General features: G+C 38.6%; 2 protein-coding genes across 3 annotated transcripts in view; one reads left to right on the top strand and one right to left on the bottom strand.

Moving 5' to 3' along the window:
- Positions 1–18246, top strand: part of LOC131960454 (epidermal growth factor receptor kinase substrate 8-like) — a 23984-nt gene extending 5738 nt beyond the window's left edge. The window contains exons 4-16 of the mRNA XM_059325681.1: positions 2300–2373; positions 2491–2617; positions 3731–3819; positions 4259–4333; positions 4753–4901; positions 6063–6267; positions 6985–7127; positions 7994–8102; positions 8944–9084; positions 9674–9923; positions 10172–10355; positions 10469–10601; positions 12777–18246. Coding sequence (XP_059181664.1) covers positions 2300–2373; positions 2491–2617; positions 3731–3819; positions 4259–4333; positions 4753–4901; positions 6063–6267; positions 6985–7127; positions 7994–8102; positions 8944–9084; positions 9674–9923; positions 10172–10355; positions 10469–10601; positions 12777–12887 — 1790 coding nt within the window. The 3' untranslated portion in view covers positions 12888–18246. The remainder of the gene's footprint in view (positions 1–2299; positions 2374–2490; positions 2618–3730; positions 3820–4258; positions 4334–4752; positions 4902–6062; positions 6268–6984; positions 7128–7993; positions 8103–8943; positions 9085–9673; positions 9924–10171; positions 10356–10468; positions 10602–12776) is intronic.
- A 1114-nt stretch (positions 18247–19360) lies between these two features.
- Positions 19361–23617, bottom strand: part of ptpro (protein tyrosine phosphatase receptor type O) — a 39453-nt gene continuing 35196 nt past the window's right edge. Inside the window, exons 25-26 of one of the 2 annotated variants that reach the window (XM_059325943.1) lie at positions 19956–23617; positions 19361–19560 (exon numbers count right to left, since the gene is read on the bottom strand). The exon at positions 19956–23617 is cut by the window's right edge and continues 260 nt beyond it. The gene's annotated coding sequence lies outside the window, so the exon portion shown is untranslated. Of the gene's footprint in view, positions 19561–19648 lie in introns of both variants that reach the window. The other variant, XM_059325942.1, reaches the window with a different exon arrangement.

The raw sequence follows: 23617 nt of genomic DNA, 5'->3' as shown, positions 1-23617 counted from the left end.
CGTTCAATTAATTAATAATAATTGATCTAAAATAAAAATGAACTCCCATTATATAAATGGTGAAATACTAAGAATATTATTATTGTTATTATTTTTATTAATTATTAATAAAATTATAATTAGTAGTTCTGTAAGTGGTGGTATAAGCTATGACAGATCTGTGATTTTATATTGATAAAGCTGTACTTTAATACTGATTTGTAATTTTACATTCATAAATATGTAATTTTGTATCAATAATTTGTAATTTCATATATAATAAAGCTGTACATTATATCAATAAATCTGTAGTTTTACATTAATAAAGGTCTACTTTTAATTATAATAATACAGGTTAAAATGTATATTAATAAAGCTGTAAATTAATATTAATGAAAGTCTAATTTTATATAAATACATTTGTAATTTTATTCATCATAAAGCTCTAAATTTGTATCAATATAGCTGTAATTTTATATTTAATGTGTAATTTTATTTATATATATAATAAGGGTTCAAATCTATATTAAATGTGTACTTTTATAGATGAACTGAAAGTGTTTGAGACTCTCCAGTGTAGTTGCAGGTGTGACTGCTGACTGATTGTTGGCGCTTGCTGATGACTGATTGTTGACTGATTGTTGGCGCTTGCTGATGACTGATTGTTGACTGATTGTTGGCGCTTGCTGATGACTGATTGTTGACTGATTGTTGGTGCTTGCTGATGACTGATTGTTGGCGCTTGCTGATGACTGATTGTTGGCGCTTGCTGATGACTGATTGTTGACTGATTGTTGGTGCTTGCTGCTGACTGATTGTTGGTGCTTGCTGCTGACTGATTGTTGGTGCTTGCTGATGACTGATTGTTGGCGCTTGCTGATGACTGATTGTTGACTGATTGTTGGCGCTTGCTGCTGACTGATTGTTGGTGCTTGCTGCTGACTGAATGTTGGTGCTTGCTGCTGATTGATTCTTGACTGATTGTTGGTGCTTGCTGCTGACTGATTGTTGGTGCTTGCTGATGACTGATTGTTGGTGATTGCTGATGACTGAATGTTGGTGCTTGCTGCTGACTGAATGTTGGTGCTTGCTGCTGACTGAATGTTGGTGCTTGCTGCTGACTGATTGTTGGTGCTTGCTGCTGACTGAATGTTGGTGCTTGCTGCTGATTGATTCTTGACTGATTGTTGGTGCTTGCTGCTGACTGATTGTTGGTGCTTGCTGCTGACTGATTGTTGGTGCTTGCTGCTGACTGATTGTTGGTGATTGCTGATGACTGAATGTTGGTGCTTGCTGATGACTGAATGTTGGTGCTTGCTGCTGACTGATTGTTGGTGCTTGCTGCTGACTGATTGTTGGTGCTTGCTGCTGACTGATTGTTGGTGATTGCTGATGACTGAATGTTGGTGCTTGCTGATGACTGATTGTTGGTGATTGCTGATGACTGAATGTTGGTGCTTGCTGCTGACTGAATGTTGGTGCTTGCTGCTGACTGAATGTTGGTGCTTGCTGCTGACTGATTGTTGGTGCTTGCTGCTGACTGAATGTTGGTGCTTGCTGCTGATTGATTCTTGACTGATTGTTGGTGCTTGCTGCTGACTGATTGTTGGTGCTTGCTGCTGACTGATTGTTGGTGCTTGCTGCTGACTGATTGTTGGTGATTGCTGATGACTGAATGTTGGTGCTTGCTGATGACTGAATGTTGGTGCTTGCTGATGACTGAATGTTGGTGCTTGCTGCTGACTGATTGTTGGTGCTTGCTGCTGACTGATTGTTGGTGATTGCTGATGACTGAATGTTGGTGCTTGCTGATGACTGAATGTTGGTGCTTGCTGCTGACTGAATGTTGGTGCTTGCTGCTGACTGATTGTTGGTGCTTGCTGATGACTGAATGTTGGTGCTTGCTGATGACTGAATGTTGGTGCTTGCTGATGACTGAATGTTGGTGCTTGCTGATGACTGAATGTTGGTGCTTGCTGCTGACTGAATGTTGGTGCTTGCTGCTGACCGATTGTTGGTGCTTGCTGCTGAGTGATTGTTGGTGCTTGCTGCTGACTGGTTGTTGGTGCTTGCTGCTGACCGATTGTTGGTGCTTGCTGCTGAGTGATTGTTGGTGCTTGCTGCTGACTGGTTGTTGGTGCTTGCTGCTGACTGATTGTTGGTGCTTGCTGATGACTGAATGTTGGTGCTTGCTGCTGACCGATTGTTGGTGCTTGCTGCTGAGTGATTGTTGGTGCTTGCTGCTGACTGGTTGTTGGTGCTTGCTGCTGAGTGATTGTTGGTGCTTGCTGCTGACTGCCTGTTGGTGCTTGCTGGTCAGATGGTCAGCAGCGGTCGCTCTGGGAGGACGGCGGGCCGGTGGAGGTGACGGCGGCGGCGGTGGACCGGGACGTGGTGAGTCAGAGGCGGTCAGCTGACTGTTTGATCTGGTTTATCAGAGATCAGATTTCTCTGTTGGTTCAGAGTTAATAAATGTTCGACCTCGACGTGACTTTCTGTTTTATCTGGCAGCAAATCCTGAACCACGTCCTGGACGACATCGAGTTCTTCGTCACCAAACTGCAGAAAGCTGCCGAGGCCTTCAACGAGCTCGCCAAGAGGAAGAAGGTCAAGAAGGGCAAGAAGAAAGGTCCGGGGGGTGAGGACGCCATTATGTCACATACAGTTAATGTCACTATATATACAGTATATATATATATATATATATATATATATATATATATATATACTGTGTGTATATATATATATATATATATATACTGTGTGTATATATATATATATATATATATATATACTGTGTGTATGTATATATATATATATATATATATATACTGTGTGTATATATATATATATATATATATATATATATATATATATATATACACAGTATATATATATATATATATATATATATATATATATATATATATACACAGTATATATATATATATATATATATATTCAGCATATTGTATGTACATACTGTGTGTTTATATGTAACTCAGGGAGACGTCCTCGTTATTCTGACCTTTAATCTGTCTGATTCAGAACAAACAGAAAGAACAAATATCCAACAAAACCAATAGAACAAACAAACAGAACACAGAGAACACACACAGAACCAACACAACCAACACACAGAACCAACACATAGACCCTACAGACGGAACCAACACACAGAACCAACACACAGAACCAACACATAGACCCTACAGACAGAACCAACACATAGAACCTACAGACGGAACCAACACACAGAACCAACACATAGACCCTACAGACGGAACCAACACACTGAATCAACAGACGGAACCAACAAATGGAACCAATACACACAACGGACGGAACGAACAGACAGAACCACCACAACCAACACAAAAAACAGACATATTTAAACATATTTAAACATATTTTACACATATTTAAACATATTTTACACATATTTAAACACATTTTACAGATATTTAAACATATTTAAACATATTTTACAGATGTTTAAACATATTTAAACATATTTTACAGATATTTAAACATATTTAAACATATTGTACACATATTTAAACATATTTAAACATATTTTACACATATTTAAACATATTTAAACATATTTTACACATATTTAAACATATTGTACACATATTTAAACATATTAAACATATTTTATACATATTTAAACATATTTTACAGATATTTAAACATATTTAAACATATTTAAACATATGTTGCTGACCTGTCTCTGTGCGTCCACCAGAGGGCGTCCTGACGCTGCGCTCCAAACCTCCCACTGAGGACGAGCTGGTCGTCTGTCTGCAGAAGTTCAAACACGCCTTCAACCAGCTGGTAGGACTCTTCATCCTCCTCATCCTCCTCATCCTCTTCATCCTCCTCATCCTCCTCATCCTCCTCATCCTCTTCATCCTCCTCATCCTCCTCATCCTCCTCATCCTCCTCATCCTTCTCATCCTCCTCTTCATCCTCCTCTTCATCCTCCTCATCCTCCTCATCCTCCTCTTCATCCTCCTCATCCTCCTCATCCTCCTCATCCTCGTTGTTAAAGTCTGTGTGTGTGTGTCTGTGTGTGTCTGTGTGTCTGTGTGTGTGTGTGTGTGTGTGTGTGTGTGTGTGTGTGTGTGTGTGTGTGTCTCTGTGTGTGTGTGTGTGTGTGTGTGTGTGTGTGTGTGTGTGTGTGTGTGTGTGTGTGTGTGTCTGTGTGTGTGTGTGTGTCTGTGTGTCTGTGTGTGTGTGTCTGTGTGTGTGTGTGTGTGTGTGTGTTCTCCAGGGGAAACTGAAGGATCTCATCCAGAACCCGAGTGCTGACGAGCTGCTCCACTTCCTGTTCTCTCCGCTCCGGATGGTCAGTTTTTATTGTTATTGTTTTAATATTTGACTCTGGATTAAATAATTTCTGTAGCATCAGAAACATAAACAAAACAAACGTTAATAAAGGCTGAAATGTTTTTATTATGATGTAATAAAAAGTAAAATCACATGTAAAGTGTTTAGTCTGTTAGGAAAAACTAAAATACTAAAATAATAATAATAATTTTCTCTGTTGTGTTTCTTTATAAACGTCATCCAATAGATTTTATTTATTTAGGATTTTTTATTTATTTAATGCTATTATTTGTTTAAATCTTTATTTTGTTTCATTATTTATTTATTTATTTATTGTTTTTATTATTTTATTTATCACTGTATGTTATTTATTTCTGTTATTTTTTTATATATTTTTTAATATTTAACATGTAGTTTTGTGCTGCTGTCGTCCTCCAGGTGGTCCAGGCGGCGGGCGGCGTGGACCTGGCTCGTAGCGTGGTCGTCCCTCTGCTGACCAGAGACGCCATCGACTTCCTGCACGCCGCGGGGACGGCCGAGGAGAGACACCTGTGGGTCGCCCTGGGAGACGGGTGGACCAAATGCAGGTGAGCACCAAGGTTATTATAGTTAACGAAAACTAACGAAATAACGAAAACTAGAATTGAAAAAACATTTTTGTTAACTGAAATAAAAATAAAAACTAGAGTTTTTTAAAAAATGATAACTAACTGAAACTGTATTGTGTGGTTACAAAACTAACTAAAACTAACTGAAATTATAGTGAAAATGTCCTTAGTTTTCGTCTTTGTCAACTTTTTTCATTCATAATTCAGTGTTTCTATTTGAACATGCAACACATGGTGAATATGTTTACTGAGACTGGGATGTTTACACTAGAACCAAAATACAAAACAGTTAATAACCTTATTGGGGCTGAGATGATAAACCAAAGGAAATAAAGGAAACATTTATTATGACCTCTTTGAATCTGGCACCCAACACATAGCCCATTACAAAAAAACTAAAACTAATAAAAACTAAACTAAAACTAGCAAACTCACTCTAAAACTAACTAAAACTAACTGAATTTGAAAACAAAAATTCACAACAAAGTTAAAACTAAAACTAATGAAACATCCAGAACTCTTGTAACCTTGGTTAGACACGCTGGCGTCTCAGACGCTCCGCCTGCAGCACTTTAATAAATAATAAACATCTTTTAAGAACATGAAAAAATATCAAAACTCCAAAACTTCACTGTTACCTTTTTAAAAATGCTCCTTTGTTTACTTTTTGCCAAACATTCACAAGATAAAAAGTAATTATGAGTTTTTGTAAAATGATTTGACTTGATTTGCTCAGGCAGATTAATAATTCATGTAACAATTTAAACCAAATGACCAGAACAGTAATCAGTAAAAGTTAAAATATGGAGTTCTTTGCATAGAAGAGGTCAAGAGGTTCTACTGATCCACAACGGGGAAATTCACTCAAACATCATTTCAAACACAAAGAAACAGACTGAAATGTCCTGAGACAGGCAGTAAACACTGAAACAGTAACAAACGAGAGCAAAGACGCTGAAAACCACTAAAGGACGGAATAGATTTACCTTTAACATGCTTCCTGCTTTGGTTCCTGCTTTGGTTCCTGCTTTGGTTCCTGCTTTGGTTCCTGCTTTGGTTCCTGCTTTGGTTCCTGCTTTGGTTCCTGCTTTGGTTCCTGCTTTGGTTCCTGCTTTGGTTCCTGCTTTGGTTCCTGTGCAGGTTGGAGTGGCCCAAGGATCACTACTTCCCCCCCTGTGTGCTGACGTTCAGGGACGGCTGGGAGCCTCCGGGGCCCCCGGGGCCCTCGGGGCCCTCGGGGCCCCCAGGGGCCACCATGTCCAGAGAGCAGGAGCTGAGCCAGCTGATGGAGAGTCTGTCCAACGCCGACCTGCAGAGACACGACGAGCTACGCAGCAGACTGGAGGTCCGTATATATATTTATATGTTTACAGCTACATATATTTTTTTGGTCATCCATCCATTTTCTTCTGCTTATCCGGGGCCGGGTCGATTTTTTTGGGGCATTTTACGTCCTATTTGGTAATTTTATGTCTCTTTTTGGTAAATTTGTGGGGTTTTTTGTGTTTTTTTTGGTCATTTTACGTTCTGTTTTGTTAATTTTATGTATTTGCTTCGTATTTTGTGTCTCTATTGGTAATTTTATGTCTCTTTTTGGTCATTTTGTGACTTTTTTTTTGGTCATTTTACACAAAAATGACCAAAAAAGGACGTAAAAAAATTGCGTAAAAAAGAAACAAAATTACCAAAAAGAGACATAAAATGACCAAAAGAGACACAAAATACCAAGGATATAATATACGAGTTTCACTTTCCGAAATAATTGACAAAAAATATGTAACTTTGTCACGATATTCACATTTTTTGAGATGTATATTTATATGTATATGTGACAGTGATGTGAGGCAGTAAACGTGATGTTTGTGTCGTACTTGCTGTCTTTTATATTTGTATTTATTTTGAAAATGCGAAAATGCTAACTAGCAGCTTTGCTATAATCCGGCATATTTACAAAGATATTTATGATGTTCATTAATGTCAAAAATAAAGTGTTACAGTAAAAGTGTTTGTGTTGTTTGTGTTGTTTGTGTTGTTTGTGTTGTTTGTGTTGTTTGTGGTCCAGCAGCAGCAGCAGCAGCACCTCCTCCCTGCTCCTCCTGCAGACGGGTACGCCTCCTTCAGCTCCTCCTACAAACACCTCCAGCTGCTGGATCAGGAAACGGCCGTGGCGGCTTTCAAACACGCCGTCAGCCGCCACCGGGACCGGTAACTCTGAGTCCAGACGCCCTGGAGAACTGGTCCCAGACCCCGACCCATCAATAATACTTCAATAATACTTCAATAAATACTTCAATAATACTTCAATAAATACTTCAATAAATACTTCAATAAATACATCAATAAACACATAATAACAATAATAATAATAATGATAATAATCGTCATTATTTCTATATGTTTACATTTATTTCTGCATTTATACATTTCTATATTATTAATATAATAAATACCTAAATAAATTCGCGTAGGTTAGTTGGAATGTTTATGCTTTTATTGATGTATTTATTAAAATGTATTAATGGTTTCTTGTTTCTTAAAAAATCTTCTGAGCTGTAAAACTTTTCTTTCTGATGGAAGTTTATTAATAATAATAATCTTCTGATCTGATCGTCTTTCTTCATTCACACTTTCTCTCAAAAAAACTGAAGTTTCTTTTTCTCTCTGAGACTGTCGGGACATTTCTCCACGGCTCGTAGCTCCAATCCCCTATTATTTATTATTATTATTATTATTATTTATGTATTATTATTATTATTATTACATATTTGTGTATTATATATTGTTACATATAATTATTCATGTATTATTTATTTATTATATATTATTATTATTATTATATATTAATATATATTATTTATAATTGTATATTATTATTATTTATTATAAATAATTTTTTATGTATTATTTATTATTTTTAATTAGAAACCATAATTTCCTTTATTATCCTTGTTTTGTGTGTTTTTATTTATTTGTGTAAATCCTGAGATATTTATACTTTCTATGTTGTTAATATTAGAGATTTATCAGTTATTAATATTAGTAAGTTATGGGTTATTATTTCTGTATTTCAGGAGTTTTGATGCCGACAGAGTTGAACAGAAACTTTTTGCCAAATCTAAATACGACTTTGTAGCGAGGAACAACACGGAGCTGTCGCTGGTCAAAGACGAGCTCGTCCAGGTCGGTTTGGTTTATTTATTTCATTATTATCAAATGAAAATATTTGTTAAAATGTATAGATAAATAAATATAAATATATGTTTTATTTTTTATATTTTGTCTTTTATTTATTGATATACGTTTTTGTTCTTGTATTATTAATCTAATGTTTTTTACGTGTGTATTTGTCAATTAATTATATTTAATAATTACAAATGTAGATTTGTGAAGTGTAGATAGGAGACGGAGAGTCTGGCTGCCGTTTAAAACTGCATTTAAAATAACAAAACATTTAAAAATAATTAAAAAAATACTGAAAAAAATCAAAAATCCCCCCAAAAATATTGAATATTTATTTAATATAAATTAATGTATTTAAATAAAATAAAAAAAAAGATGATACATAATGCATTATGAAAATAATGTATGAAGAACCCCTGACTCTCGTCTGTCAGGCTGCGATCTCTCTAACCCCTGACTCTCGTCTGTCAGGCTGCGATCTCTCTAACCCCTGACTCTCGTCTGTCAGGCTGCGATCTCTCTAACCCCTGACTCTGGTCTGTCAGGCTGCGATCTCTCTAACCCCTGACTCTGGTCTGTCAGGCTGCGATCTCTCTAACCCCTGACTCTCGTCTGTCAGGCTGCGGGCTCTCTAACCCCTGACTCTGGTCTGTCAGGCTGCGATCTCTCTAACCCCTGACTCTCGTCTGTCAGGCTGCGAGCTCTCTAACCCCTGACTCTCGTCTGTCAGGCTGCGATCTCTCTAACCCCTGACTCTCGTCCGTCAGGCTGCGAGCTCTCTAACCCCTGACTCTCGTCTGTCAGGCTGCGAGCTCTCTAACCCCTGACTCTCGTCTGTCAGGTTATGGACGACAGGAAGCAGTGGTGGAAGGTCCGTAATGGCTGCGGGGCGTCCGGCTACGTGCCAAACAACATCCTGGAGATCACCAAAGCGGTGGACGTGACGGGCCGAGGGGAGCCCATCTACAGCCACACCATCCAGGTGAGAGCGCTGCCGCCACTGCCTTCATTCACTGTCCATCACTTCACCTGTCTCACCTGTCCCACTTGTCTCACTCATTTCATGTGTTTCATTTTGAAATATCCAAGCTTATGATGCCAAAGAAGGAGTTTGAGTTGTTCAAGGTACGGCGCCCTGCTGCTGTGTTTAGTTCCACTGAGGCTGTGTGTGTTTGCTGTGGGGCTTTTATTTTGAAGGAGCAGTCTGATAGTCTGGTAGTGTCAGTAGGTTTCTGTGTGTTTGTGAAGAACTCGTCTCATCTTCATCATCTTCATGTTTTTATGTTTCGTTTCACGTTTGCAGCAGCTACTGGGAGAGCTCAACGAGGTAACCACGGCAACAATAACTCCATAATAATAATAGTAAAATAATACATTAATATGCCAATAAATAAAGAGAGTTGACCCCATGACACAACCTGGATGAAAATAAATCAATAAAAGCGTATATATCTTTAAAATATACTTTATAAAGCTAATATGCAGTTAAATGCAAGAAGTTTAAAGCGATGAATCATTTCCATCCATGTTTACATGAATAAAGAATAAAAACACTAAAACATCTCTGTCAGAAGCAGACCACCAGGACCGACTACGTCTCCAGTAAACCGCTGGCTGCAGCCACGCCCCCGCCCCCCACGCCGCCCCCCCCGGCCCCCGCCGCCCGCCTGCCCACGCCGCCGCTGCCCCCCCCCGCCACCGCCACCGCCACCATGGAGCCCGCCAAGCCGCCCGGCGCCGCCGTCGGCCGCCATGACAGCAGCACGTCCAGCGACAGCGTGGCGCTGAGGGAGAGCAGCCAGAGAGCCCCGCCCACCAGCCGTGAGACACACACACACACACACAATACACAACACACACAATACACACACAGTTACATTAATAAAGTACACACAGTATCTAGGAAACACAATCTGAATATTTCAGAATAAGGCAAGTACTCAGGAAGGAAATCAGATTTTTTGAGATTTAAATGTATATATTTTGCAGGATAAAAACGCACCAAGTGCTAACGTGAGCGTGTCAGGTAACTCATGAATATGCTAATGAGGCGAGGCTGTGTGCTGCAGGCAGGAAGTCCAACATGGAGGAGGTTCAGGACGAGCTGATGACGCGCCTGACGCTCGGCCGCAGCGCCAACAAGAAGCTGCAGGCGGCGACTCGTAGCAGCAGCCTGCCGGCCAACAGCATCACCTACGACTCGTCCCCCGACCACGTCAGGGCGTGGCTCGAGGCCAAGGGCTTCAGCCCCGTGTGAGCCTGCTGCACACACTACATATAAACTATGTGATATATATATTATACTGTCATGTAAATGGAGAACCATCAGGTCTGTCCAGTCCTTCAGTCCGTCTCTGTCTCTGCAGCACCATCACCAGCCTCGGCGTCCTGACCGGAGCGCAGCTGTTTTCTCTCAACAAGGAGGAGCTGAAGACGGTTTGTCCCGACGACGGCGCCCGAGTCTTCAGCCAAGTCACCGTGCAGAAGGCGGCGCTGGAGGTGGGTGTCGCAGGTCACACGTGATGTCACCCCGACATCCGACACGTCTTTGTTATGTTTGAAAAGCTACTTTTTGCAGAGCAGAAATGCACAGAGTGCAGGTTAGAAAAGCACCGAGCGTAGAATATAAACGCACCGAGTGCAGGTTAGAAAAGCACCGAGTGTAGTGCAGAAACTCACAAGTGCAGATTAGAAATGCATCAAGTGCAGAGCAGAAACGCACCGAGTGAAGAAACACACCAAGTGAAGGATAGAAACGCACGGATTGCAGTGCAGAAATGCACTGAGTGCAGCATAGAAAAGCAGCGAGTGCAGAATAGAAACGCACCGAGTGTAGTGCAGAAACTCACGAGTGCAGATTAGAAACTAGAAATTAGAAATTAGAGAGAAGGTTAGAAATGCACGGAGTGCAGCGCGGAAACGCACCGAGTAAAGGATAGAAACGCACCGAATGCAGTGCAGAAATGCACCAAGTGGAGAATAGAAACGCACCGAGTGCAGGCTAGAAACGCACCGAGTGCAGGATAGAAACGCACCGAGTGCAGGCTAGAAACGCACTGAGTGCAGGCTAGAAACGCACCGAGTGCAGGCTAGAAACGCACCGAGTGCAGGATAGAAACGCACCGAGTGCAGTATAGAAATGCACCGAGTGCAGGCTAGAAACGCACCGAGTGCAGGTTAGAAACGCACCGAGTGCAGTATAGAAATGCACCGAGTGCAGGCTAGAAACGCACCGAGTGCAGGCTAGAAACGCACCGAGTGCAGGCTAGAAACGCACCGAGTGCAGGCTAGAAACGCACCGAGTGCAGGCTAGAAATGTTTGAGGGTGTTTCTCTCTATCCCCGTACTCTGCCAAGGTCTGGTGTGTGGTGTCTGTCTCCACCTGCAGGTTTTCTTCTGACCCTCCTTTGATCTTCTGAATCTGTAACCACATTCATTCAGGTATCGTGTTCACAAACGGACGTTCGGCGCGTCGTTCTGCTGGACAGATCTCAGAGGAACTTTATTCCATGAAAAGAATGAGATCAGACGTCCTGATGATCTTTTTTATAATAATTAATGAATGAAAAATGAATCAGAATCCTGAATCTGTCCGTCAGAACGAAGCTCTGGACGTTTCATGTTTAGCAGCGTTTAAGGTAGCGCCAGTATTTGTGTCCCTGCTGTGCCTGTTCAGTCCACCTTAAACTCCCTGAACGTTCCACTTCCTGTTGACCCCGCCCCTCACCTGGCGCCCTCTGACCCCGCCCCCTCACCTGTAGAAACCAGGATGTAGCTGGAATAAGACGGTAGCTTAGCTCTGATGTCTCACTGAAGTTTCGCTGCAGCAGCAGCTGGTCGCACAGAGACGACAAAACAAACATAAAAACAAAACAGATGAAATAAATACTAAAATAAATCATTTTATTTATAGATAAAATGATGAATACATTAACAAAGCTAAGACATAATTGAATAAATGTTATGTGTAATGTATTTATTTATACATTTAATTTATTTGAATGTTTCCACCTTAGGTGATTTATGTTGATGTTGATTTCTACATTTTATATTTAAGCAGATATTTTCTACTATTTTGTTTTGTAGAAATTAGTATATTTTTTCTCTTTTGTTATTTTCAGCATTTATTTATATATGTAAATTCCAAAAATCTAATATATAAAATGTATCTGGCATTTTCTTAATAATTAATTTTTATTGTTTTTTTATTTCATTTTTTTAAAATTTTTTGGGCATTTATTTTAAATTTATTTTTTAAGGTAATATTTAAATAAAACATTTTTTTTCTAATATGTATTCTTATATTACACTTATTTATTTTCTGCTTTTTTAAAGCATTTTATTCATTATTGCAGGATAGAAACGCACCGTCCTGTTTTCAACAAATTATTGATAACTAATGACCTATCTGCTTGTTCGGTGCCAGTTGAGAATCTTTGTGCGACCAGTTTTATGAAGGACTTCATTACCCAGCATGCCCCTGGCTGCAGCAGCTCCTCAGGTCTGAAGCTCCAGAAGATTTTCTCTCCTGCTGATAAAATCTTCTGATTTCAGGAGGAAAGAGTAGAAACGCTTCAGACGCTTCAGACGCAGCAACGAGACGTCACGACTAACCCTCTGCTCCTTCTGCTCCTTCTGCTCCTTCTGCTCCTTCTGTCTCTGTTTCTCCTCCAGAAGAGTTCAGGCTCTGAGCTCCAGGAGATCATGAGGAGGCGGCAGGAGAAACTGGCAGCCAGCACCGCAGACTCAGGAGTAGAGTCCTTCGATGAGGGCAGCAACCACTGAACTCCTCCTCTCCTCCTCCTCCTGCTCCTCCTCCTCCTCACCTCCTCCTCCTCTTTATTTCTTGTCTTTCTCCTCCTGCTCCTCTCCTCCTCTCTCCTCAGGCGGAGGCTGATCGTGCTCAGTTTGTGGAGATCATGAGGAGGCGCCAGGAGCGTCTCGTCTCGTCTCCGTAGCGACGAGCATCTCGTCTCCGTAGCGACGAGCATCTCGTCTCCGTAGCGACGAGCGCCTCAGAGAGAAACTCTGCCATGTTTGCCTGAAGTTCACCTGAACACTTCTGAGACTGTGGAGCAGCTGAGAAGCCTCACAGTGTTAATAATAATAATAATAATAATAATAATAATAATAATATTTATGTTGACAGCTGCAGTTTGTTCCGCTCGTCGTCCTGCAGACATGAAACTCGATTGAGGAACAAGTCACTTGTTCCAGTTGCTCCAGCTGCTGACGTCAACATGTCTACCATTTAAATCAGAATCTTTTGTGATTCGTTGTTTAACATTTAAAATATAATTTTCCCGAGAAAACGATTCACTTTCACTCATGTCGAGATAAAAACACGATATAAAATGATTAGACCCAGTATCTTCTTACTTCAAAATATTATTTCACAGGAACAACACACGTAATATTCTACTCTATGGAAGATGCTGCGTGAAATAAAACGCACCGAGTGCAGTGCAGAAACGCGCCGAGTGCAGGGTAGAAACGCACCGAGTGCAGGAGAATAGAAACGCACCGAGTGCAGGAGAATAGAAACGCACCGAGTGCAGGAGAATAGAAACGCGCCGAGTGCAGGATAGAAACGCGCCGAGTGCAGGATAGAAAGGTGCAGCATCTTGCATAGAGTCCTATGACTGTTATTTTTTCGACTACAAGACACTGAGTGATATTTTGTATTTGACACATAATATCTCTGTCCCTCAAGATAAAAAGAGATATTTAAAGATGATACTTTTGTGAAAGATATTATACGTAAAAAAGTGCATAAAGAGTATTATTACATTACTTTGGATGCAAAATATTACATAATACCTCGTTTCCACAAGATATTATGAAATATTTTTGAAAAATCTCATTCTCACGAGGTAATACTTGTGTGCAAATTTTGAAACAGTATCTTGTTCCCCCGAGATACTTTGTGTTAAATATTACACATAACTTGTCCCCACGAGATAACTCTCTGCATGCAGAATATTTGTAATAATCTCGTTCCCAGGAGATATTACTCTAAACTCGCATAAAGAGTATTATCTCCTGGGAACAAGATATTACTTTGCAGGCAAAATATTACGTAATATCTCGTTTCCACAAGATAACACGGAATATTTTTAATAATCTCGTTCCAACAAGAGATATTTCTTTGCGTGCAAATTTTTAAATCGTATCTTCTTCTCCAGAGATACTTTGTGTTAAGAATATTACACATAATACGTATACTTTACACACAAAATACTACACATAACATGTTCCCGTGAGATTATACTCTTTATGCAAGATATTACACGTCGATATTACTTTGAGTGCAAATTTTCAAAATAATATCTTGTTCCATCGAGATACTCTGCATGCAAAATATCTTTTTGGAACAAGATATTATGTAATATTGTGAATAATCTCGTTCCTATGAGATAATATTTTGCGTGGGAGATTCTACATGTATGATCTTGTGAGACTTTTCGGAGCAACTTTAACGTCTTTAAGGATTTAAAATCTGAGGAAAGTTTCTGTGACGACGACGGAACAAAGTGCAGTGAGTCGCTGATTTATTGTTTATTCATCAGGAGAATCTGTAGTTTGATTATTAAAACTGTTTGTTTCAAATGTTTGGGCCAAGAGAACGAGATATTCATAGTGTGTAACGTTAAATATTTAATTTATAATAATAATAATAGGAGTGATGGACTGAAATGCACAGTAACTTTATAATGATCATGTGATTTAGAGTCATTTCAGACAGTTTTTTGCACAATAAATATTAAAAATGTTGAAATGTTTCTGTGCTGAGCCGAAAATCAAACCTGTGAACCCGTCCAGACGCTGTTTTTTTTTTAATTTTCTATGTCTGTAAAAAGTTTTCTTCCAAACTCTGAAGTGCTGACTCAGCGTTTCCTCTGCTGACTCAGCGTTTCCTCTGCTGACTCAGCGTTTCCTGGTCTTTAGAGGTTTGGGTGTTTCAGCCTCTGAGCGGCTCGAGGAAACGATGAAACGGTTAAATCAGCGAGTCTCAGACTCTGAAATCCTCTCATAGACCTCTACGGGTCCACTCGAGGCGCTGCCGAGTCAGCACTGAAAATCTCGTCTCAGTTCACAACAAAACTTTGTTTGTTTCACCCTAAAAATAAAAAAACAACAACAATGAACTGAAACTCATCATGTCGAGGTAAATGGCCAAAAACACGTCATTTAAAATTATTAGTAAAAAAAAAAAAAAAAACTGAAAATGTAGAATATATATATACATTTTTATTTATAAAATCATTTTATCATGATGGCACAGACTGGCTGTTTGACCACATTGTAAAAAATAAAATAAAATTGCAAAAAAAACAAAAACAGTTTCCAAACAACCATAAGTTATTTTACAGATAATATTCAGTTCATATCTGTATGTAGAATAAATCTTTTTTTTTTTTTACTTTAATATGACGAGAAGTTTGGAACTTTTTACTGTTTGATTTTCACAAATTATTCTAAAAATAATTTTGTTTTGTTAATTTTACATTCAGTCATGTGATGAGTATTTATACATAGAATTCACTGTAATTAAGTAGTTAAATAATACTGTAAAAAATCTATAATGTCATAATAATTTACAGATTTCAGCTTTTATTTTATGGTTAATAATTGTAATAAAATTTGTTTGTTTTTTATTGCATTTGCACTTCATGTAGAAAAAACAAGAAAACCCTGAAAAATGTTCAGTAAATTTATGGATTTATTTTAATTTTTTTACAGTGTTCTCATCCTGCACCGACCGTTTCCTCAAAATGCAGTTTTAAGAAGAAAAAAGTTCATTTAAGTGGTCAAAAAACCTGGAAATCTGAAATAAAAGTCCCCTGAAATAAATCCATGTATAAATAAATGTAAATATTAATATATAAATCAGTCAGCAGAGTTCTATTAGTGGTTTTGTTCTTTTTAATTCTGAATAAAGAACATTTTTATTTATTTCAGGGGACAGTAAAAGCTGCAGGAGGAACTTTTTATCACCAGATTCTCTCTAATAACTCTAATAACGTCCATGTGATCCTGTAACTCTGAGCTGCTTCCTGTTCTCCAGGACACCAAACCGCCCGTTAGTTCTGTGAATTCTCAGAGAGACAAAGAGGACGAGACTCCACTTGTGATTCTGAACTCTGTTTATTATCCGTCTCATTAATATTCCTGCTCGTTTCATTCCCAGTCTGGAGAAGCAGAGTCCAGACCACGTCACTAACAACAACAACCCTGATGTTCTGTCGGCTCATATTAGTGTTTTTCTGGGTGGAGTCTGGTTTAGACCGTGATGTGTGCTGCTGTAGCTGATTTTATCCACCTTAACAACATCTATAGAGAATATTTTCACCACTTTACCTTCCTGTCTGGCAGTCTGTAACTCGGGGAACGAACAAGAACTTCTGTCGGCTAAAATTAACACTTTCTCAGTGGAGTCTGGTGGCTTTTTTCTTTTTTTGTTCATTTCACATATTTTTTTGTAAATTTTACGGATTTTTGGGTTGTTTCACGTCTTGTATTGGGGATTTTGTGTCTTTTTGGTCATTTTACGTCTTTTTTGTCACTTTACGTCTTTTTTGGTAATTTTACATTTTTTTGGTTATTTTCCGTTTTTGGTCACTTTACGTCTATTTTGTCATTTTACGTCTTTTTTGTCACTTTACGTCTTTTTTGTCATTTTACGTATTTTTGTCACTTTACGTCATTTTTGTCATTTTACGTCTTTTTTGGTCATTTTACGTATTTTGGTCATTTTACGTCCTTTTTTGTCATTTTACGTCTTTTTTGTCATTTTACGTCTTTTTTTGTCATTTTACGTCTTTTTGGTTATTTTACGTTTTTGGTCACTTTGTCTTTTTTGTCATTTTACGTCTTTTTTGTCATTTTACGTCTTTTTTTGTCATTTTACGTCTTTTCGGTTATTTTACGTATTTGTCATTTTACGTCATTTTTGTCATTTTACGTCTTTTTTGTTCATTGTACGTATGCTGTCAGTCTCTTTCTGAGGGGAACTGAAGTTATCTCTGATCTCTTTAAAGCCACCAGACTCCTCAATCAGTTATTTTATTAATTAATTAATTCCAAATCCGGTAAAATCACCAAAGTTACACTAACAACAACTCTTATGTTCTGTCGGCTAAAAAATAACACTTTTTGTCAGTGGATTCCGGTGGCTTTTTTTGTTAATTTTAGATATTTTTTGTTAATTTTACGTATTTTTGGGGTTGTTTCTCATCTTGTTTTGTTAATTTTGTGTCTTATGGTCACATTAGGTCTTTTGGTACGTTGCCGTCAGACTCTTTTGGCAGGACCTGAAGCTTCACAGCCACCAGACTCCATTGATAAAAACACAGATTTAACCTGTCGGAGCGCTCCGTCTCTTTGTTCCTGGTGACTTGGTGACTTGAATCAGTTCGTTCTGGTCACAAACTGCCAAACTGTTTTCATCTGAATCTGAGAATTTACGTCTGACTCCCGGTCTGTTTGTCAAATGTTAGAAATAAGCACAAAAACAATAGATCTATCCCGGGAGTGCTGGTTCTGGTCCTGGTTCTAGTTCTGGTCCTGGTTCTAGTTCTGGTTCTGGTTCTGGTCCTAGTCCTGGTCCTGGTTCTAGTCCTGGTCCTGGTTCTGGTTCTAGTCCTGGTCCTGGTTCTAGTCCTGGTCCTGGTCTGACAGGTGTGAATGTTCCTGACTGGCTGATTGTATTGATTTGGTCCTGGTTCTGGTTCTAGTCCTGGTCCTGGTTCTAGCCCTGGTCCTGGTTCTAGTCCTGGTCCTGGTCCTGGTTCTAGTCCTGGTTCTAGTCCTGGTTCTAGTCCTGGTCCTGGTTATAGCCCTGGTCTGACAGGTGTGAATGTTCCTGACTGGCTGATTGTATTGATCTGGTCCTGGTTCTGGTTCTAGTCCTGGTCCTGGTGCTAGTCCTGGTCCTGGTCCTGTTCCTGACTGGCTGATTGTATTGATCTGGTCCTGGTCCTGATCCTGGTCTGGCTGATTGTATTGATCTGGTTCCTGCTGGGATGAAGAACCTTTCTGACTCTGATGTTTATTGATCAGAGTCTCATGTTTCTGTCTGTAGTTTTTGGTGCCTTTTCCATAAAAATCTGCTCATTCTGCAATAAAATATGAATAAAAATCAGTTCCTGTTGCTGTGTTTCTATCTAATGTTGATGTTTCAGTTAATATTAAACAAATAAATGAGGCAATAAAAAGATAAATGTATGTATATGTATAATAGATATATATATATATCAATATATATACAATATATTTTATATATAATATATTATATGTATATATAAATATATATATTGAGCTTTGTTACTATGTTGACTCATTTATATTATACATAAATATTTATAAATATATATTATATATAAATAATATGTATATATAAATATAATTATATTATATATATACATATTTATATTATATGCATATAAATATATATATATATTATATATATATATTTATAACAAAGCTCAATAGAATAAGTAAATTGTTTTTTCATTTTATAAAATAAATGGCTGTGAAATAAAATATATAAAACATGAGTCAATAAATATATTAAATGTAGATTTTATATATATATATATATATATATAGTTTAATAATTAAATTAATAGTTTAAAAAAATATATATTTTAAAACTAAATCAATGTGTCAATGAAATAAAAAAAGTGAAATAAAATATTAAATCATGAATACATGTAGATATAAATATGTTTGAATGAGTCAACTTAGTTTAATAACTACATTTTTTAATTTTATAAATAAATGGCTGAAATAACATGAAATAAAGAATAATGTTTTTCAACTTTATGGCTGTAAGTGTTTTTATTGTGTGACTTACCGTTTTTTATGATTTCTTCTTACATTTTTAAACATTAAAGTTAAAGTTTTACTGTCAGAAAACAGAAAGTTTCTTTAATTTTACATTCAGTAATATGATTTTTTGTTATATTTTTTACACAGAATTCACTGTAATTTAACATTAAAGATCATTAAACTATTAAATAATACTGTAAAATAAATGTATGTTTCATTGTTAATATTTGTAATTTAACTCTTTCTGAGTTCAAGTAATTTAATTTCCTTCATTAAATCCACATAAAGTTCATAAATAAAGCCTGAAACGAGTTTTTAACATATAAAAGGTTGTTTTTAACCTCCTGAATCTTGATCCTGATGGTTTTGTATATTTGGATGTGCGGCGGCCATTTTTGTAGTTTTCAGACAGGAAGTGAAGCGACTTGTTTAACTGCAACATTTTATTTTGTTCCAACACACACACACACACATTAAAACTCTGTGACGACGAGTCGAGATCGTCTCAAATCTGAAGTGACACGACGAGAAGAAGAAGAATGGCACCAAGACAACGAGTCGACGACACGAAGCAAGAAACAGCCGGAGAGAGTCAACGAGTCCCCGACCTGGACGAGTCCCCGACCTGGGGATGTTCACCAGACTAGAGACGAGTCCCCGACCTGGACGAGTCCTCGGCCTGGACGAGTCCCCGACCTGGACGAGTCCCCGACCTGGACGAGTCCTCGGCCTGGACGAGTCCCCGACCTGGACGAGTCCCCGACCTGGACGAGTCCTCGACCTGGACAAGTCCCACCGATCGGCCTGGGGATGTTCTCCAGACTGGAGACAAGTCCCTGGCCTGGACAAGTCCTCGCTGTGGACGAGTCCTCGGTCTGGACAAGTCCTCGACCTGGACAAGTCCCACCGATCGGCCTGGGGATGTTCTCCAGACTGGAGACAAGTCCCTGGCCTGGACAAGTCCTCGCTGTGGACGAGTCCTTGGTCTGGACAAGTCCTCGGCCTGGTCAAGTCCCCGACCTGGACGAGTCCTCGGTCTGGACGAGTCCCGGAACTGGAAGAGTTCTCGGCCTGGACGAGTCCCACCGATCGGCCTGGGGATGTTCTCCAGACTAGAGACGAGTCCCCGACCTGGACGAGTCTCCGGCCTGGTCGAGTCCTGGTCGAGTCCTCCGGCTCAGTAAAATGATTCACATTTACAACATCTTTAAAGAACCAAAGCGACTTGCTGCACTAGAACCACTGGATGAGGCTAGAAACGGAGCAGAGTATGTACAGAACGTCTGATTCTACGAGTGAAACCGTCCGACCGAGTGGCGACCACAAACAGGTGAAGACTTCAGGTGTTTGAACCACAAGGCCACAATGACGACGAGTCATTTTACGAGTCGTTTTTTACGAGTCAACACTGAAGTGTCCAACGGCCTTTTTACACACATTCAAACTTCTCCAAAATCTTTTTTATTTTTTTATTTTTTAAACAAACGATGGATGCCAGGTGTCGCCAAAACAACAACAACAACAACAGTCAGAAGCAGCTTTTCTTCTTTTAGGTTCTCTATTTATTAATTTAACGTTTTAATAACTTTTGGGGAGTTGAATGTAATATTTGTATCATATTACGAGAATAAAACAAAACTGGAATGTGTAAAAACTACACTGTTAAAAAAATAACAGTAAACAACCGTAAGTTATTTTACAGATAATTTCTTTAAAAATACAGATAATAAAATAATAAATATCTGTATTTATAATATATATCTGTAGAATAATTAAAGTCTTTTTGACTGTAATATGACGGGAAACTTTTGCTGTCAGACTTTTGACTGTTTTTTAATGATTTCTTTTGTTTACATTAAATGTAAAATTTAACTGTCAGAAAACAAACTTTCCCTAATTTTACATTCAGTAATATAATTAGTATTTTTTGCATTTTTACACAGAATTCACTGTAATTTGCAGTTATAATAAAACTGTTAAAAAAAAAGTTAATTTTTTTTTGTTTTGTTGTGGGAAACCATTTATGGTCTGTATTATATATTATATATATATATATAAAATCAGACGTCATCTTGTTTTGAACCTTGGAAAAAAAAGAAAAGCCGCCCAACGCTCTTATTTTGGCGAGCCCCGGGACATCCTGATGAGACGTTGTGTTGAACGCCGTCAGTCGACGTTTTCTACAGTCACGATGAAGTGAGAAGGAAAGATGGAAAATAACTAAACAATAGTAAATAAGTTGATCTGATATCGATTGATCACTGTTTCCTGTTTCCTGTTCAGTGTTTCAGACAGAAGTCGGTCGGCCCGAGCCCCAAACAAACAAACAAACAAACAAACAAACATTTTAAAATACAGTTCTCTAATGTTACAACTTGCTGATTTTGTTGAAAACACCCAAACGCTTCAAAATATCCCTCCAGTTTTTGTATTTCTGTTTGTTTGCTATGACTTTAGATTTGTATAAATGTAAAACCAGATCTTATATTCCTCCCTGTTTTGGTGCGATTCTCAATATTTTGGCCCCAAACAACCAAAAAAACTTGAAGCTTCGTTCCAAAATTATGCATCTATATTGTATTATCGCCAAACTTGCATGAATAAAATTACAAATATGAATGGAAATGCACTAAATATTGCTCATTTATAACTTTTGGTATTCTGTAATCATTAAGTTTGGTGCGACGTTTCGGCATTTTAACCGTTGAACCAAATTTTATTCATTAAAACAAATTTTAAGAGTTCCATACCAAATCGTTTTATGCTAACAGTCTGGTGTTGCGTCACTACATTTGTTTGTTTTAATTCCTAAATTTTATGTCTGAACACGTTTGGTGACTTTTAAAGGAGCAAAACTAAACTTCAGGCTCATCTCTTCTTGGTGCGCTTTTCTAAATTTGGGTATTTTAATGATTTTAAACGGGAGCTAAAATATTTACTGTTTAAACAAGAATCATTCGGTAGCAAAACAAGCAATTTCAACCATCTATCATCAATTTGTTATATATAATATTTTGTGCGTTATATCCCAAATTGTAATCATGAAACAAACTGCAGTTCAACACCAAACTGTTCTATCGTAAAAACACATTTTGTGATATGAAATATGGGAAGAAAAAGTAAAAGTTCTGGGGAGTTTGAGACTTTAATGGACGCTTTTCCAGATTTGGGGATTCTAACAATTTCAAAAGATTTCAGGTTTGGACAAGAGTTATTGTAGTGCAAAACAAACTGTTTCCATTATTAAAAAGCGCATTTTTAGAGACAAACAAGATGTTGGTGTTTTGGAGTGTTTTACTCACAAAAAGTATCAAATTTGACGCTTATAAGTTCAAACGTTTGGTGGCTCTGTTCCACATATTTAGATCACAAACCAATATTTTCAGCACTATTAATGTGCTTAGTATTATCTGCTAATATTTCTATTGTTAGTAGTCTGATTTTCTCATTCTTACTGATGTTATTATCATCATTAGTCACAGATATTATTATTATAACGTTGTTGTTGTAGAGCTATTGTTGTTGCCACTGTGTAGATTTGAGATTGAAGCTTCAAAAACGAGACGCAAGAACAAAACCAGGGAATTATAACTTGATTTTTATGTTATTATTGTTATAAATTCTGGCTGTTTATTGTTGGTGTGGCTCAGAGAGGCTCGGGCCGGCCTCAGATATACCAGCTGATATGTTTCTGTCATTTCAGGGAAATTCGATATCAGGTGTCGATATAATTTCTTAGTGGTTTTGGCGGTTTGACGACTAATATCTGCCTCAGACGCTGTCAGATACGATCCGTCTGTTTGGATCGTTGCAGCCGACGAGATCCTGAAAACGTCTCGAAGTCTAAAGTTCGTCCGTGTCTTCAGGACGGGACGAGAACGTTTCGTCCTCGAATCAGAAAGTCTTCCCTTCTTCTGTCGGCAGCTCCGGCAGCTCCGAGGCCTCAGTGCAAATACAAACTACAGCTCTACGACCACGGTCTCTACACGGCGCCGGCCGGGCGGCGTGAGGCGCTCGTCTCCCACAGAGAGGCGTTGTTCCCTTGTGCCCTTTAGTTCTTGTGCAGACCCAGCAAACATTCAAACGTTTTACGGAGGATTCGACCGACGGAACAGAGAGTTCGGAACGCAGTCGAGCAGCAAATTTGTGACAAAATACTTTAACGGTAAAACCCTTTCCGAAGCTGAAAACTCTTCCAAACTGCATCAAAACTCTACATTTTTCAATTAGGAGACAAATGTGTTTTCAGCCGAGAGCTGACAGGAAGGTTACACTCGGATCGTTTCCCGTGTTTCATACAAAAACGAATGTTTGAATGTGTTTGTGCTCTTGTCCGTGCTGGTCGAATGCTTGCTGGGATCTTCAGGTGTCGGAGCAGCTCCTGGCAGTTCCTCAGCGGGTTCTAATGATCGGCAGGGAATCGTCCGTGTTCGGTTCGTTTGGCAGTGAGAACCGTTTAAATCTAGCGTCTGCCGGGAAAAGCTGCTCTCTGCGGGACGGCGAGCTCTATCAAGACTAAAACTAACACAAGTAAATCAGGTTGGAGCGGAGGAAGAGGCCAGTGTGCTTGCTGGTTGTTCAGCTACTCCTGAGATTAAAAAAGAAACCAAATTAAAAACTGCTGACTCGGTTACACCGCCGCGCCGCCTCGACGAGGACGGACGACGGTGTGGACATCCAAT

Source organism: Centropristis striata, chromosome 22 (genome assembly GCF_030273125.1).
Source record: "Centropristis striata isolate RG_2023a ecotype Rhode Island chromosome 22, C.striata_1.0, whole genome shotgun sequence".
NCBI lineage: Eukaryota > Metazoa > Chordata > Actinopteri > Perciformes > Serranidae > Centropristis > Centropristis striata.
This window is presented reverse-complemented; position numbering and strand designations above follow the sequence as displayed.